Below are 16,430 nucleotides of genomic sequence, written 5' to 3'. Positions count from 1 at the left end.
CTGTTGATTCAGAGTGGCATCGCGTCACTGTAGACGTGCCAAAGGGAGCTAGAGAGCAAGTAGGCATGGGGAGTGAGTGAATGATCGTCTGGAGGGCGACTCGGGAAGTACTTTAGTTCTAGAATCCCCGATGTGGTTTGGGGGGACGCTAACCGGATCGAGGGGGTTGACATCGAAAGAGCATGTCATGGCTCATGCTCAAAACCACCATTTCTCCCTCCCCAGCTCGCCTATCTGTTCAACACTCCTGGCCCTCGCTCTTGAGGTGCACCTTCTCGCTCTTCCTCCCCATCTTTTCTTTGCTGTTCGTCTTTTTTCTTCCCGGGACGTCTTGCTTTCCCGGTTTTCTTCCTCTTTAGACCTAGTCGCTGCCCTGCTGCTACCCACCCACCCTCGTCTTGCAACCCGCCTCTCTCGCCGCTGCTGGTCGGTGCACTTTGACGCCTTTCCCACCACCACCCCGATCACCCAAGCATTCCTCGAACCCCCTTCCCCGGAACTTTCCTCCACCCTTTCCCTTTCACCGTCATTCCGTTCCCATGGCCCCACGTCGACACAATATCGGTGCTAGCCGCCGCCGGAGAAGAGACGACGAGGGCGAAGATGAGGGATCGCTAGACGGAGAACTGGAGGACGACTCTCTGAGCGAAGGATCCATTATCAGCCACCCAGATGACGAGGATGCCGATGGCGAAGGCAGCGATGAGAGCGAGGACGAAGCCTCTGTGGCCCGGGAAACAGGCAATACCCATGCTCCTCAACACAATGGCCGTACGCCCGCGGTAAACCAGAAGCTCGGGCGCCGCCATTCTGCCTCTCCTGGGAAACGCCACACAGTCACCGCTATGTCCGATACAGAGGCTATGCTGAACGGACTGAGGCTGTCCGATGAGGCAACTGAGGTGGCCGAAATCCATTTTGATGATATGAAGGGGGGGCTGGGCCAGCCGACTGGGAGGACTCCATCGGCGCCTCCGGCAGAACCAAAACAAGAGAGTCTGACGGAGAGGAAGCGCCGTGATCTTGAGAAGTATACAAAGGAAAAGGACGAGAACCCGGCGTTCGTGCCCACCCGAGGTAGCTTCTTCCTTCACGATAAACGCTCGACTGATTCCGCAACCAACGGTTACAAGTCGTTTGCCAAGTCCAAGTCGAGGCCATACGGTCTCATCGTGGACGGCAATGTGCGCAAGTACGCCTGAACTCCCCGCTGGCTCTTCTACTGCAGATCCCTACTGGGACATCTCACTAACGCCTAGCAGAAACCACGTCAAACCAATCGCCAGCGAAAAACCGTGGACACACGATTTGCATGATACTGTTGCTGGGGATGATGCCCCGGTGTCGAAACTCCCAGCACTGCCTCCGCCTATTTCGACTTATCCCCAAAGCCAGTCCCTACAGCCCCTCGGTCGTCGCCGCCCAATAGATCTTTCTCGAACACTACGCTGATTGGAAATGTGCCGGTTGTGGTCCTCTTGCCCGGCATGGCTCAGCCTATATCATACCCTACAGTTTCAAAAAAACAACACACCCGTTTACCTCAGCATCGTCCACCTCTCCGTCGCGACAAACCCGTCCGAATCTCACTCCCAGGGCAGCCTCCACGGTACATCTTCCCTGCGACAGAGCGATCTTTCATCTTTATCCCACGAGCGCTACGCCCTAACCAGCAAGCATTCCGCGGGCGTCGGAGTGGATTCATTCCAGGACGGCGGCCTAGTATCTATGCAAGCTCGACATACACTCCAAGCGTCAGCATTAGCAGGAGGTCGTCATTTGGCAAGCCGCCATCTCAAGAAGGATTCCACTCGCCCGCAGCCTCCGTTCTCTCGAGGCAGACGGTCGTGGCCACAGATAACGGCAAGCCCATTGTCCGCCTACCTCCACCTAGACCCTCAGCAGGGCTACCACCTCCGCCTCCCGGTCCTCCATCGGCAATGCCGCCTCTACCTCAACCGCAGCCTCAACCCCCTGTTTACCGGGAGAGTCGTCCGGCGCCCATCCCTATGCATCAACCCCGACCCCAGAAAACAGTCTCTGTTGCGGACATTGAAACCCCAGCAAGCTTCCCTTTTAATCCCCCTCAGCCACAACAGGAGCAGCCGTTTCATCACCAGGTCCCGATGCCTGCCAATGGACCCGTCTATGGTCCAGATGCTCCTGGTTTCCCTCTTTCTGCCCACTCGTCAGTGACGCCGTTGTCCCACATACCCGAGCGTGCGATCCATGCCCAACCCTTCCAGCCATACGGATTTCAACAGCCGCAAGCCTTCTATCCCGCCTCCTATCCCTCTGGCGCTCTTTATTACCCGGTCACGGGAACGGAGTTCCCTCCGTACAATGCCGCGGTGGGACCTGGCACCTCTGTGCCTCCATTCCCTCCGGGGCAACAAACGCCGTACATGGTGCCTGGGGCGCATACATCGGGCGAACAACCGCCTCAGCCGGGCACTGTCGCACATGAAGCAGGCGGTACGGTGTATTTCTACGATACCAACCAGATGTACCAAAATTCATCCTATGGAATGCCGAATGCTCCCGGGCCTGGTGGTGTCGTGGGCATGGGCGGCATGATGACGCCCCCTGGTACAACCTATTACTACCCCCCGGCTCAAAATGTTTACTACGCCTCTCAATGAGCAGAGCCTCATGGATAATACTCGACTTGCCCTATCTACTCTTTTCTTTTCTTTCTCGTGAGCTGCGAAAATTTCTGTTTCTTTCTTCTGTGTTCATTTTGACGTTCTGCTCCCCTTCTGCCTTGGTCTGTGCCTTATCTTTCCCCTTTGTCCCTTTTTTGTCTTATGTTATTATTATTTCCCTCATTTTTCTCAACATCTTATTGACTTTGTTGCTTTTTGCCTGCGCATGGAAAAGCGGCAACTCTGTTGTTGATCCAAATATGACGACCTTTCATTTCTTCATAGCGCCTTTCCTTGCTTGTTGAGGTCTAGTGTCGCCCGGGCATATTCCTCTGCGAGTTCCGTCTCTGATTGTGGTTAGATAAGGATTCCATGCATTACTAGCGATTGCCTGCTGTGCTGTTCTATTTTTACGCTGCCTTTTTTTTTCTTTTTCTTCGCGTGTTCCCTTTTTTTTGCGTTTCCTTTCTTGTTTTCTTTTTTTTTTCCTTTTTGTCATTTCCATTTTTCTTTTTCTTCCTTTTTTTTTGCTTGGCTTTCGTCGTTGTTCTGTTGTCCCGTTTAGCTTGTGTCCGCCGAAGTCTTCCGCGATGTACGGATACCATCTCCTTCGATATAACTCATGACGTTGAATGGCAACGGGATGGGCCGGGCCATGGTGCGGTGATGCTCTACGCCCCTGCTCGCTCCGCCAGTTTCCCTCTTCCGGTCTGTTGCCGGCGCGAATACCCGTACGAAGTCTCTAATCACGCTCGTCTGCATCCTGGCTTATGATCGTAATGCGGTGTCCCTTTGTGATCTGCGATGTGTTTCAATGCGCTCGTTTGAGATTGTTGATTGATGAGGACGAGGAGGCCGACTGTGGCGTGGCACTCTGTCTACAAAAGCAATAAAACATGATCCCAAAAAGAGTGACCTGAGCGTTGAGCTTGCCGATAGAGCCCTCCAGATGGCCGGGATGGCCTGGAAGGCCTTGGGGGGTGACGTGACGTCAAGAAGCACGTCAATGGGCGTCAATCTCTCAGCCTAGTGCATAGTAAAGCCGTACCAACCGATCCTTCGTAAGGGAGAAATTGAGGGGAGAGGAGGGGATTAACAGCCAGGAGTAAGCACCCTGATCAGCAAGCGGCATCTGAGGCTGTGGGGGGATTGGACGGTGGCATGAGGGGAACATCCATGTTGCGATGAAATCATCCCGCCCAAGATGAGGGAGATGACGAGGTGGTGGGTTAGGCACCTACGTAGCCAACAGAGCAGTGCCTCGCTCTGCAGACGGGGGGACTCCACCGGGGATGCGAGAGGGAGGAGTGAATTGGGGGGGGATCGAAGTGAAGACTTGGGAGTACGGCGGATAGCATCGCGACCGGCGGGCCAGACAAGGTACCGGGGAGGTATTCGGGGCAGGAGCTCAGGCCAGCCGTGCGATCCGCCGGGCGTGTCTAAGGAATTAGTCGTCACGACCCGGCCAGACATCTCCAGGCAGGCAATCGCAGAGCATCCGCCAATGGCCGTCCGCCTTCACCGCCTCGGCCGGATGCAGCAGCGCAGCAGCTGACCTCCAGGCAGCCGGCCACTCCTCTTAATCTCTCCCTCGCTCTCTCCTCATCTCTCCCTCTCTCCCTCTCACACCCCCTTCTCCTCATCCCATCTTCCCTCCCTTCCTCAGCCACTGTTCTCTTCCTTTCTCTTATTAAAACCCCCTCTTAACCTCGGCTTCCTCCTCATCATCATTTTTATCCTTCTCCCCTCCCCTCCCCCCCCCCCCCCAACACCGTCTTTAAAATCCCTCCATCTAACCCATTTCCATCCTGGGGATTCCATCACATTTCTCGTCCTTGGCCAAGTAACTGACGGGGCGAATCTCACTCACCACCCTGGGTCCCTATCATCTGCTTGCTAGCCTTGTTGCCCCCCTAGCTACCGCTACGCACTAGCGTCCTTTTTTCTTATCTCTCCTCGGATCCCTGCTTAATCACGCCAGACCAGACAAGCACCATCTGGACACCATGGCTTCTCCTGCGCCTGTCGCGGCCCCCGTGGGCCCAAGTACCCCCATCACCGTCAAGGTGCTCTATAATGAGAATACCCGACGCTTCAAGCTGCCTCTGAGAGAGCTCGGGGCTCGCACGCTTCCCCAGAATGTATGTCCGTCCCCACCCAAGCTCCGATCGGAACTACGGGTCCTTGCCCCCCCATAAAAAAAAAAGTCACCCCAGAATTTCCTCCTTCATTGGTCCCCCCTCACGTGCCCATGTGCTTGCTCCATGTCTGTTCTCGGGATCTTTATCTCGCTCGTGGACAACCTGGCTGCAAGGAGTTAATATAAGGGGTGACGATTTTTGCACGTGGTCATAACTCATGCTGACGTCTTATCTGCGACCAGCTCCGCCAACTCCTTGGCGTTCCCGAGGATGTTAACGTCATCTTCGAACGTTATTCCGACAGCGCCGGTTGTTATATTCACCTCGACAGCGAGAACCCGGCTGTCTACAAGCAGCTTTACCGCGCTGCCAAAGCCAAGTTGAAATTGCGGATTAAGGCTACGACGGCCGAGGAGACTGTATCCCCACACCAGCTGGTTGCAGATCTCCCCGAATCACAAAACGCATCAAGGTACAGTTACCTCGAAACTGTCTTGAGTGCTCCTCTCCCTGAGTCTCAAGTTGAAAGTGTTCCCCCTAGTGCGTCCCCATCTGCCTCGATTATGCCCGAGACCACCTATTCCGTCCCGGCTGAAGCCCAGTCCACGCAATGGTCGGCCCCCGCCACTGCGGAGCCTCAGTATCGCGACTTTGTCTTGGGCCAAGACAGCCTGGACACTCCGGTTGTCTCGCACGCATCGCCCAACGGGGTCTTCTGCATCGATTGCAACAATTGTGGCCGCTCGATCCCCAACGAACATTATCACTGCAGCATCTGTGATGATGGCGATTACGACCTATGCCTCCAGTGTGTCGACACTGGTGTCACTTGCCTCGATGAAGAACACTGGTTAATTAAGCGTGTCGTCAAAGACGGTCAGGTCACCAACAGCACGACCGAAACGGTTGCACCCAGAAAGCTCCAGGATGAGGAGCCGGAAGAGAAGTTCGAGGAGTCCGTTCCCGAGCTGGTCTCCGAAAGCAACCCGGAACCTCCTTCAGCTGCCCCAGAAGTTCCCGAAACTACTCAGGAGCGCATCTGCAACGACTGCCTAAAAGGTACATCATACCCTTCTACTAGCATCCGCTTCCTACTGACTTTTAACAGATCTCGATGAGACTAAAATGGTTTCTTGTCTGGATTGCGACGACTATGATCTCTGCATCACATGTCTTCTCAAGGACACCCATGGCCATCACCCCGCACACACTCTCAAACTGATTCACGACCGTCAGTTCTGTTTGAAGAGTCTGGTGCAATCCCGCTGCAAACCTGGACGTCACCATCACCATGCTGCGATCTGTGATGGGTGTGAGAAGGTTCGTTGTCAAACCTCTGCTCTTGTTTGCCTACTGTAAGCTAACGAAGTTTCAGCGTATCATTGGTGTCCGCCACAAGTGCCTGACCTGCCCAGACTGGGACTACTGCTCGGAGTGTCACCAAAAGGCACCCCAAAGCCATCCGGGCCATCGGTTTGCGCCGCTCTACGAGGCCATCTCCGAGCCCTTGCAAAGCTATGAAGTGCATTACGGCATCTACTGTGATGGCCCTCTATGCAAGAGCCGGCCCTGCCCTAGCTTCATCACAGGAGCTCGCTACAAGTGCTCCGTGTGCGATGATACAGACTTCTGCGCCAAATGCGAGGTTCACCCGACCAACACGCATAACCGCACTCACCCCATGGTCATGCTCAAGACGCCTGTGCACAATGTCTTTGTCAGCACTGTTCAGGAAGAACGTGGCGGATCTACCTTCACATTTGGCGACCGTCCCCAGCGATCAGCTTCCACCCAAGCCACCGCTCCGGTTGAGCCAATCCCGGAGGCGCCCAAGCCGGAAGCCCGGAGTGTGCCGGAGCCTCAACCTGTGGCACAGCCAATTGCGGTTGCTGAGAAGCAGGACCAGGTCGACCAGACGACGTCTGATCCCGCCTCAGGCTACCAGGCCTTCTTTATCCGCGACACTGTGCCGGACGATACCACGATGACCCCCAACAAATCATTCGAGCAAACCTGGACTGTTTTCAATCCCGGTCCCCTCTCCTGGCCCGTCGGCACTGATGTGCGGTTCGTTGGTGGCGATTCGATGTTCAACGTGGACACCAACCACCCGTTGAGCATGGACTCCATCTCGGCTGCCATGGAGAGCAACAAGCTGACGGAGCCGCTAGAGCCCGGCCACAGTGTCGAATTTACCGTGACGCTCAAGACCCCGAGCCGCCAGGGCACGGCGATCTCGTACTGGCGACTGAAGCTCCCCAACGGTATGCCGTTCGGCCACCGTTTGTGGTGTGACGTCCGCGTGCGCGACGAAGTGCCGCTGCCCGTGGCGAGTGCACCGGTGCCGGAGGCCGCGAAGCCCGTCGAAGCCCCTGAAAACGAGCATGCCGAGCCCGCCGAGAGTCAAATGATCTTCCCTAAGTTGGAGAAGGAGTCTCCGGAGACGAGCACACACGAGGCGGCCATGACGGCACCCTCGGCCCCGTCGGAGACGAATCCATCGGAGCAGGATTTATTTGACGACATGGACAGCCTGACACTGGGCGAGGACGAGACGGATGCGGGGCTGCTGACGGATGAGGAGTATGACATCTTGGATGCTAGTGATCAGGAATATCTGGAGGCGAAGTCTCAGCGCTGAAGGGGCGCGTGTGGCCGCCATGAGTTACGGATTTCTTGGACTTGAGGACGACGGAGTTAGTGCGAAAGGATGGAATAATCTGCCGTGTTTTTTTTCATCTTCTTAATCCAGCTTTATTTGTTGAAAAGCGGTCTAAGGGGTGGACGTGGGGGCCCGCCCTAAGGAACGAAGGCTGTAACTTGACTTTGCTCTAGGTTTGGAATGTAAGCTCTCCACTGCGTTTGTGCTCTTTCATAATTCATTAAGGTGTAAAAGGGAATTAAGGGATCGCCGCGGAGAAGGCGAGGCGTGAGCTTTCCCCGCCGTGTCGATCGCGGCTGGTGGGGGGGGAGGCGATGGCCATTGGCCTGAGGTACTACTGGACTAACTCCTCAGGGCCCACAGTGGATGCCTAATCCGCTTTTCAGTTAGTACGTTAAACGTTAGACATTAAACATTAGACGTTAGTAGTAGTATTGGACCATTGGTGTAGTTCAGCCCTCTGCAGTTTCTGCAGGAGTGGCTGACTGCTTCCCCGCACCGTGCTCTATACGCGACAGTCTCCCCTCCCTCGCCTTCACCTGCTTTTGGCCTACTTACTCCCCACTCCCACCCCCAGGGAAGCATCCATCCACCATGAAGAGCTACATCAATCTGGCCATTTTGGCCGTCCTGGTGGCCTCCCTCTATAAGCCGGTGATGCACGACCTCACTGTCCTGGGCGTGTTCCGCTCGGCCACCGGGGCAGTGAGCCACCAAGGAGCCCCCGTCCATCCCATCGCAGACACCATTCACTGCGAGGATCTGCATTACTACCATCCTGCTGGCCAGCTCTTCACGGCCTGTGAGGATTCGGTCCTACCCCGGTTCCAATGGTTCCCTCCTTTGGTGACCTTCGAGGGGCCCGCGGACACGACAGGCTCAATCCATGTCATTGACCCCAAGGTAGATAACCCCAATGCATTGCACGTCGTCTCTAGCAGGCTAAAGACAATGCGCCTCGACTAGACCATGAGATCCTCCCGTCTCACGTTTGAGAACTTCTCCGGACCGTTCATCACCCACGGCATCGATATCACCGAAGATCCGGAACGGACTGATGCTGTGTACATTTTTGCCGTGAACCATTTGGCCAACCCCGAGTATCACGGTGGAGATGTGCCCAAGGCGCGCTCGCAGGTCGAGCTGTTCCACCATATTCTCAACTCAGGCACCATCCGCCATGTGCGCTCCGTCCTCCATCCCCTCGTGGCCACCCCGAATGATATCTATGCCGTGAGCCCGCATTCGTTCTATGTCAGCAACGACCATCTGTACCGCGAGGGCTACAAACGCGTCGTGGAGAACCTGCTCCCTGCTGCCAAATGGTCGACCGTCATCCACATCCAGCTCGACAGTCTCGCGCCGTTCCCAGCCGAATCCGGGATCGATGCCACGGTAGCAGTCGAGGGACTCTGGAATAACAACGGTTTAGGACACGGTCCGACGCAGGAAGAGGTGCTCCTCACCAGCGCCATGGGCGGCTACCTTTGGCGGATGCGGCCTCACGGCAACCGCACGCTATCCGTGGTGGACGAGTTTGCCTTTGACAGCACGATCGACAACCCCAGCTACTATCAGGATCCGTACCGGACAGCCGAGGACGATGCGAGCGGCTATGTGCTGGGGGGATTGCTGCGCGCGGTGGACCTGGACAAGACGCGCACCCAGCCCGAGGCCACGGACGGGGTGATGATATGGTATATGCGTCGCCGGCCGGGGACCGCCGAGTGGGAGAAGCGTCTAATCTTTGAAGATGACGGATCGCGCATCCGAAGCGCCAGCACGGCGCTGCTGGTTCCGAAGATGCCCACGGTGGCGGGCGAGAAGAAGGCGTGGCTGTTTGTGACGGGGTTTATGTCAGAGAGCATGATCGCCGTGGAGGTGACCTTGTAACCTTTTCTCTCTGTTATATCAGAGGTACTATAGCATATTCCGAATGTGACGGAAGCAGTAGTTGTTCCATACCACACCACGACAAGACACACAGTACTATCAACAAATCAATCAATAAATACTAAGCAAAGCCCCAACGACCTCGGCCGTGCCCAACACCTCAGCAAACTCGCCATCCAAACTCGCCAACGACACGCCATGCACCGTCTCAGCATCCCACCCCGACTTATCCCACGTCGCCGTCGCATCCCCCACCAACACAATCCGGCCTTTCTCCACCTCCCCTTCCATTCCCCCCTCTGCCTGTGACTTAACCCGATCCACAACCCCCAGATTCGCCGCCATCCGCACCGTGGTACTCACGCAGTGATCCGTCGTCAACCCCGCCACAAGTAACTGCCTAATCCCTTGGTCCCGGAGATATGCTTCCAGGTCGGTGCCGATGAAAGACGAGTTGACGGATTTGTAGATGGTTTTTTCGTGTGCGAGGGGGGTACATCCTGGCAGGGGGTCGATTCCCTTTTTCTCCGTGTTGGGGAAGATGTAACTTGGGTGGAGGGGGGAGGTCGGCGTGGTGGAGGAGTGGAAGATGTGGATGATTTGGAGGGAGGTGGTGGAGGTGGAGGCACGGCGAAAGGTGGTTAGGAGCGTGGAGAGGTTGGTTTCGTAGTCCGGGTTGGAACGGGTGGTGCCCCAGTGGGTGGGGTGGGTGAAGCCGTTTTGGTTGTCGATTAGGAGGAGGGCCGTGGGGTGGTGGAATTGGAGGGGGGAGGTGGAGGGGGTCATTTTGATGGTGGTGGTGGTGGTGGTGATAGTTGGGGTTGTATATATGTGGGTGATGGTGGATGGTGGACGATGGTGAGTAGAGAGGGTGGGATGGTTATGGCGGGGTATATATGGGTTCATGGATGGCTAGCTGGTGGGGAATGAGTCAGACTTGTTCGTTGTTAGTAGAGACTATCTGATTAGTTCACTAGAACAGTGAGTCATTCACATTGGAGATAAACAATCATTTGGAGCAGTTGAGATAGAAGATAGGGCTAACTACGGGCTTCATAGGTTACGTAATTCTGAATGTCATTGCTGGGGATAGATTTGGCTTCAAGTTGTTAACATTGGAGCAAGACTGAGGAAGATGATCCCGATATATACCGAAATGTAGTACATAGCATATTCTCCGCCCACGAATTTACACAAGATCAACTTTTGATTCATCCGGTTTCTTCACCTAAGCTACTGTGGCCGTCTCTGCCAGACATCTCGAGCATGTACAAGTAAAAGTAAACAACCCCTCCGTCTTCTCGCGCCGCGCCTGCACGTCCACCGATTCCGCCAGGTCAAAGTACGAGGTACAACACTCCTCGCCCTTGGCCAGATCTCTCAGCGCCGTCACTATCATCCGCCCCTGCCCATCCGCTTGATGGCTCACGTTTGGCACACACGAATGATTTGCAATCGTCACGCGCAGAAACACCGCGAGTCCATACGGCTCCCCTCGGTTCATCTCTGTCGGTCCGGGACAGAGCTCAAACACATTCGTCTCCTCCGCACAGATCAGTTCCACCAGACTCTCCAGATCTAGGGTTACCGGCAACCCGCAGTCATCTCCCTGTAGGTAGTTGCGCGCCAGCTCCCTCCAGTGTTGCACCTGGGCCGTTGGCCACGCTTGTCGATTACTCCGAAGCAGCTGCACACCGGGCCAACCGCTGGCGAACACGTCGTTTGGCAGCTCATTCTCACCCATCTCCTGCTCCAGCTCTAAGGATCGGGCGGCTAGCATCCGGACCACAATCCAGAGCATGTGATAATCGTGGTCACTCACCTGGCGGAGTTCCGGACTATTGTGCTTCAGCCAGCCGCATTCGAAACCATGCCGACGGCGGTCTTGGTGCTTGCAGGTGGGACTGCACCACCGCACGGCTGGAGAACAGTTGTGTTCGCAGGTCATGCTACTGGCGTAGCCGGGGATCCGTCGGCTACAACCGGGGTTGCTGCAGATAGTGTCATCGGCTGTGACGGTGGGCAAAACGGCGTAAGGCACGTCGGCCATGACGAGTTCGCCAGCGCGAATGGGGCCATTGGCTGCGACGAGGGCTCGGCCCTTCAGAGGGTGCTGGGTCTGGCCGAGATTCGGGTGGAGGTGTAAGCTTGCCTGCGTTGATGGGGCTGGCATTCGCTTTGCACTTCCTTCCCAGAAGCTGCTGGAACGGCGTTAGCGAGGTATACTTTCAAATCATGATAGGACTTACGCAACATCCTTGGAGGAAGGGCCGACGCGAGCAGGACCCTCGGTCTGGTAGATTCGGCCAATGGCAGTCATACTGAACTTGGGGCTTGGTTGATTTTGGAGTCATTTGCTTCTCAGCAATCCAAATGCCTCCTTTATAACAACCAGCAACTTTGCCCTGCAAGCTCGTGTCATCATCATAGACGTCACGACGCTGAGAGGCCCGATTCGAGTCCATAGTTCGATTGGTCCAAAGATCCAGTATGAACCCTTGATCCTTCGATCGATCTGTTTAACCACTCCTCCTCCGTCATCGCCCGAGACACTTGTTCTTCATCTCTTACCGGATGGAGCTCTTCGGATGTCCAGATGAAATTCTAGACCTGACCTAAACTCTGTCAATACTTGAATCTAGGCTCCTGCAACACTAGCATGGCTTCGTTGTCCAAAAGGGTTCCGGGCTGTGCCTGCTCACTTCACACACGTCAAGTATGACTTGTCATGGCTGTTGAGACCAAATCTAGACTCGGAATCTTCCGGCGCCGATTGAGTTTGGTGGCTGCATTTGAATTCTCTTCTCGTTGAAAGGTCTTCCTTGATCTGGTCTACATCGCTCCCTGAACGTACGTCGATACGCTTCTCGAGAAATTGACACCATGCTGAGTATCTGGCAGAAGCCCTTCATGCCTCCCACCAGAATCGTGATCCCGCACTACTACGCGGATGCATCCCTCAGGGCATTCACAGGAGGTCGCCTCGACGCGGCGGCGACAACGCTACCTACGCCCCCATCCCCGGTTTCCCCTGTCTTCCAACTCGACATGGCGACTCCCAAAGACGTACCCGAGATCATCCAGCTGTGGTACACAGTCTTCAGCATCCCGGCCATGCTCGAGCTCTGGCCCGACACTCCCGGGGTGCGATGGTGGTGGGAATCGGCCATTCGCCAGGACATGCTCCACCGGCCGCGCGAAAAGTATCTGAAGGTGGTGGATTCCTCCGGGGGTCGGATCGCCGCCTATGGCAAGTGGTCTCTCCAGAGTGCAGAAGAGCGCGGGCCCCGTTTCCCCCCCTGGCATCCTGATATGGACGCTCGCCACAACGATCGGTTCTTTCAGGTGCTGGAGAGTAACCGCGCCAGAGCCGTTGGGGATGGCAAAAGAAAGAATTTCTGTATGAGAACCTATTCTGTGTCCGGACAGCCCTGACTTGCCGGTAGATTTCGATATGCTCGCTACGCATCCCGACTATCGTAGGATGGGGGCGGCTCGGTTGCTCCTGGAATGGGGATGCCAGGTGGCTGATCAGGAGAGAGCCCTGGTCTACCTTGATGCCACGGACCATGGCAGACCGATATATGAAGGCTTTGGGTTCGTGGATCGGGGTGACGCTCAGAGCCAGAGCCACTTCACCGGACTGGTGCCTATGCTGAGAGAACCCAACGGAGGGCGACGTAAATGGTGATCTCCAGGGGGGCTATTTAGCCGTCGGCGAATCTTAAAAGTACTCCACAGCGCTGAACAGATGTACACTATAGTCATGGACATAGATTGAATGGGACACCATGTCAATGTTTAGCTTTGCATTCATCAAATCTCGGCTCTTGCTGGGGCCGACATTTGACAACGGTCCCCGTGGCCTTGTTCAGCGTTTCTATCGCACTGCCATTCCAATTCTCGCCATGCACAAGTCATGACGTCCATTTGGAGCAGGTCCATGGTTGTACAGTCGGCCATGGCTTGGAACTCAAATGAACCAAGGATATTAAAACATCATCGCATCTAGAGGTCCACTCTTTTCCAAGTCCTTTCGTCCTTTGCTGCTTGTCAGTTCCATCTTGCAATTTGGGTTGGAAGCCAAGCTCGCGATGCGGCCAGTCGTTGAGCCCCCGACGCGGATTCTGTTCCTCACCACCCAGCAACCCAGCACGATCAAGGCAGAATGGCCATTTTATCAAAACTACGACCTCCCGGATCTCCTCAAAGAGAAGGGTGCGTTAGTCAACTTCAAATCCTGGATGGACGAGGATATCCTGGCGGCGCTCGAACAAGTCGACATTGTGACCTTCCTCTGGTGCAACGAGTACTACAAGTACCCCGGTCGGTTCTTCTCCTTTCTGGACCAAGTAGACAAGTCGATCAAGGCCAGACTGCACGCGCCTAGAATAGTTAACCCCATTGAACTGGTGCGCTGGAATGCCGACAAGCGCTATCTTCTGGACATGAAGGAAGAAGGATTCGAGATCCCCAAAACCCAATTGGTGGAGCCTCAAAAGTACAGCGTGTCAGGGTTACACGCCCTCATTCAAAACTTTTCGCCGCCTGGTTCGGTGGTTCTGAAGCCGTCGATGTCTGCGTCGTCCACCTTGACCCGGCGCATCGCTAGTACCACCACCCTGAATGCCGATGATGTGGCCTTTCTAGAGCTGTGCACGCTGGGTGGGCTGCGGAGCTCGTTGGTCATCCAACAATTTGAGCCCGACATCCGGACGGGAGAATATTCCTTCATCTTCGTGGGGCCTCACCTGACCCATGCAATGCTCAAGTGCCCGGGACGAGGAGAATTCCGGGTCCAGGATGAGTACGGCGGATCGGCCAGGCTGGTGGATATTGGGGGATTAAAGTTGCGGACCCTTCAGGCGGTGCGGGCCGTGTTTGGAACACTGCAACGCCGGTTTGGCATGACGCCCACCGGAGAATTGGGCTACGCGCGGATTGACGGGCTCATCACGGAGGATCGACCCTTTGTGCTGATGGAGATTGAAGTCATCGAGCCTCATCTGTGGCTCGAGACGGGGAAGGGGATCGACCGCCTGCTGTCTCTTCTCACGTCCGCTTAGACTTAGGAAATCCTGTCAGCGTACAGCCACAAAGGTACATTCCCGGATGACCTCACGACCATGGACGTATGACAGCTACACGAAAGGGGTGGTGGCGGACATGTGAAGCCGAACTGGAACTCTTCTTGAAGCTTGTTGTCTTCCCGTTGCTCGTCCATGACGTGTGGGCGTGCAGTGGGAAGCCATGCTGCATATCCTGCTTTAACTAGCGCGATCGATGACTGTTTGCATGTAGAAATTTAGGCCTAGGCCCCTCTCGTCTAAGCCAGAAATCTGTGTATAGTTGTGAAGCGAGTGGTTTGAGTCCAGTTAAACCATCTTTGAAATATATACTTTCGACAGACATGAGCCATGCAGGCAGTATTTCAGTCACATAAACCGGACAAATCCAGACCAGCAGACAGGCCAAGTACACTTAATCAGAGACGAAGGAGTGAGATGAGTGTGTGTAAGTAGGTAGTAAAGAAGGCCCGGGAGATCCTATCGAAGAGATGGCCGAACCATCAGGGGTCACGTGAGCCATTCTAGAAAGCCTGGAGGCCTGGAGGCCTGGAAGCGTCGGGCCCCGCGGGGATCGAGATGCCTTAGTACCTTACTGCCTGAGGCACACAGATCCCCGGCCAGCTTCATCTTCATCTTCTTCTTCGCCATCTCCGTCACCGTCAGTCTTTCCCCTCTTCATCCTTTCATCAATTGACCCCTTCTTTGAGACCACCCTCCTCTCTTTCCACCGGCGCCATGCCGTTCGCTCTTTTGCCCCAGCAAACCCTCCTTCGCCCACCCCCATCGTCTGCCCTCACCATTGTCGCGTCTCTCCTCCAGCAACATCACCACCACTACAACATCCAATCTCGCACCTACGCCTCCCACTCAACCAAATCCAAATCCCACTCCCGCCCATCCTCCTCCGCCCAACCAACTTCTTCTTCCACCTCTACCTCCTCCACAACCACCCTCGCCAACGACATCAATCCACCCCCCAGCACCCGACCCGCCGACCTCTCCCTCCCAGCATCCCTCCCCCCTTCGTCCTCCCCCGCCGACAAAGTGAAACGCTACATCTCAATCGGCCGCGCCTACCTAATCTTCTACAAAACGGGCCTCAAAAATGTCTACCACAATTACCGCGCCGCCCTGCCCTTCCGGCGCACCCTCAACCTGCCCACTTACATCCCCAGCTCTCCACCCACCACCACCGCCTCCTCTTTCCTCCAAACCTTCCATTCCGCCGGTCTCAGCCGGTCTCAATTTCAACTTCTTCGCCGCTCAGCCTACGACATCCGTCGAATGATCCCCTTCTCATTGGTCCTGATCATCTGCGGCGAGATGACGCCCTTGGCGGTCCTGGCGCTGGGAAATGCCATTACGCCTTTGACGTGTCGGATCCCGCGCCAGCTGGAGAAAGAGCGCGTGAAGCGGGCGGTCAGGAAGAGGGATGCTCTGGTGCCTGTGGGGTCGGTGACGGCTCCCACGGTAGGGTCGGACGCGGAGATGCGCGTATTGAAGGAGATGGTGGATGGGGAGTGGATCCGGACGGCCAGGCCAGGGGACATCCTGCGCGCATGTGCGGCCCTCGGGCGGGCCAAGTCGCATACCCGCCCGGAGTGGTTGGTGGGTGTGCTCTATCGGCCCCGGTTGCGCCGGTATGCGGAGTATCTGGAGGTGGATGATGGATTGATCCGTTCTGGCGGGGGCGTGTCGGGGATGGAAGCCGCCGAGGTGCGCATGGCGGTGGAGGAGCGCGGCGGCGTCGGGGTTGGGGGAAAAGAAGGCTGGGAGACTGAACGGGAGCAGAGACGCTGGCTGGAGAAATGGCTGGCGGACAAGGAGTAGGTAGGTAGGTAGGTAGGTAGTGTGGATGTATAGCAACTGCACATGCATATGTACATTAGTCAAGGCACTATGGATCATTTCGACTCGTCATCTCGCCGGGGAGGGCTGCTGCATCTCGCCCATCCGGGCCCCCGGCCTTCACGGCTAGCTAGTATACACTGTACAGGTCATCGCAAATCCCTATCACTCC

At 55.8% G+C, this 16,430-nt stretch overlaps 10 protein-coding genes across 10 annotated transcripts; 7 read left to right on the top strand and 3 right to left on the bottom strand.

The window, feature by feature from the left end:
• Positions 1 to 539: 539 nt before the first annotated feature.
• On the top strand, positions 540 to 1,452 carry BO94DRAFT_587945 (uncharacterized protein; the record flags this gene model as incomplete). The annotated part of the gene is made up of 2 exons (XM_025615864.1): positions 540 to 1,192; positions 1,263 to 1,452. The coding sequence occupies 2 exons, from the start codon at positions 540 to 542 to the stop codon at positions 1,450 to 1,452; spliced, it is 843 nt and encodes a 280-aa protein (XP_025464932.1).
• On the top strand, positions 1,345 to 2,779 carry BO94DRAFT_164761 (uncharacterized protein). The gene has a single exon (XM_025605897.1). It carries the CDS (start codon positions 1,488 to 1,490, stop codon positions 2,640 to 2,642), a length of 1,155 nt encoding a protein of 384 aa, XP_025464931.1. The 5' UTR covers positions 1,345 to 1,487; the 3' UTR covers positions 2,643 to 2,779.
• On the bottom strand, positions 2,780 to 3,572 carry BO94DRAFT_164760 (uncharacterized protein). Its single transcript, XM_025605896.1, has 2 exons — positions 3,248 to 3,572; positions 2,780 to 3,194 (listed from the first exon to the last, which is right to left on the bottom strand). Exons 1-2 carry the CDS (start codon positions 3,405 to 3,407, stop codon positions 2,917 to 2,919), a joined length of 438 nt encoding a protein of 145 aa, XP_025464930.1. The 5' UTR covers positions 3,408 to 3,572; the 3' UTR covers positions 2,780 to 2,916.
• A 1,753-nt stretch (positions 3,573 to 5,325) lies between these two features.
• BO94DRAFT_537373 (ZZ type zinc finger domain protein) lies at positions 5,326 to 7,600 on the top strand. Its single transcript, XM_025612253.1, has 3 exons — positions 5,326 to 5,845; positions 5,895 to 6,106; positions 6,162 to 7,600. Exons 1-3 carry the CDS (start codon positions 5,350 to 5,352, stop codon positions 7,425 to 7,427), a joined length of 1,974 nt encoding a protein of 657 aa, XP_025464929.1. The 5' UTR covers positions 5,326 to 5,349; the 3' UTR covers positions 7,428 to 7,600.
• Positions 7,601 to 7,981: 381 nt separating this feature from the next.
• Positions 7,982 to 9,404, top strand: BO94DRAFT_537371 (serum paraoxonase/arylesterase family protein). The gene is made up of 2 exons (XM_025612252.1): positions 7,982 to 8,351; positions 8,415 to 9,404. Exons 1-2 carry the CDS (start codon positions 8,043 to 8,045, stop codon positions 9,339 to 9,341), a joined length of 1,236 nt encoding a protein of 411 aa, XP_025464928.1. The 5' UTR covers positions 7,982 to 8,042; the 3' UTR covers positions 9,342 to 9,404.
• BO94DRAFT_537369 (putative isochorismatase family hydrolase) lies at positions 9,375 to 10,152 on the bottom strand. The gene has a single exon (XM_025612251.1). It carries the CDS (start codon positions 10,125 to 10,127, stop codon positions 9,453 to 9,455), a length of 675 nt encoding a protein of 224 aa, XP_025464927.1. The 5' UTR covers positions 10,128 to 10,152; the 3' UTR covers positions 9,375 to 9,452.
• A 371-nt stretch (positions 10,153 to 10,523) lies between these two features.
• On the bottom strand, positions 10,524 to 11,577 carry BO94DRAFT_164649 (SET domain-containing protein). The gene has a single exon (XM_025605893.1). The coding sequence runs from the start codon at positions 11,512 to 11,514 to the stop codon at positions 10,570 to 10,572; it is 945 nt and encodes a 314-aa protein (XP_025464926.1). The 5' UTR covers positions 11,515 to 11,577; the 3' UTR covers positions 10,524 to 10,569.
• Positions 11,578 to 12,389: 812 nt separating this feature from the next.
• BO94DRAFT_558555 (acyl-CoA N-acyltransferase) lies at positions 12,390 to 13,032 on the top strand (the record flags this gene model as incomplete). Its single annotated transcript, XM_025614014.1, has 2 exons — positions 12,390 to 12,741; positions 12,788 to 13,032. The coding sequence occupies 2 exons, from the start codon at positions 12,390 to 12,392 to the stop codon at positions 13,030 to 13,032; spliced, it is 597 nt and encodes a 198-aa protein (XP_025464925.1).
• Positions 13,033 to 13,105: 73 nt separating this feature from the next.
• Positions 13,106 to 14,776, top strand: BO94DRAFT_164610 (ATP-grasp domain-containing protein). Its single transcript, XM_025605891.1, has one exon. The coding sequence runs from the start codon at positions 13,436 to 13,438 to the stop codon at positions 14,405 to 14,407; it is 972 nt and encodes a 323-aa protein (XP_025464924.1). The 5' UTR covers positions 13,106 to 13,435; the 3' UTR covers positions 14,408 to 14,776.
• Positions 14,777 to 15,069: 293 nt separating this feature from the next.
• BO94DRAFT_537368 (uncharacterized protein) lies at positions 15,070 to 16,409 on the top strand. Its single transcript, XM_025612250.1, has one exon. It carries the CDS (start codon positions 15,146 to 15,148, stop codon positions 16,238 to 16,240), a length of 1,095 nt encoding a protein of 364 aa, XP_025464923.1. The 5' UTR covers positions 15,070 to 15,145; the 3' UTR covers positions 16,241 to 16,409.
• Positions 16,410 to 16,430: the final 21 nt, after the last annotated feature.

The sequence above is a fragment of the Aspergillus sclerotioniger genome (genome assembly GCF_003184525.1).
Source record: "Aspergillus sclerotioniger CBS 115572 chromosome Unknown BO94scaffold_23, whole genome shotgun sequence".
Classification (NCBI taxonomy): Eukaryota; Fungi; Ascomycota; class Eurotiomycetes; order Eurotiales; family Aspergillaceae; genus Aspergillus; species Aspergillus sclerotioniger.
The sequence above is the reverse complement of the archived record's forward strand: the minus strand, read 5'-3'. Positions and strand labels throughout refer to the sequence as shown.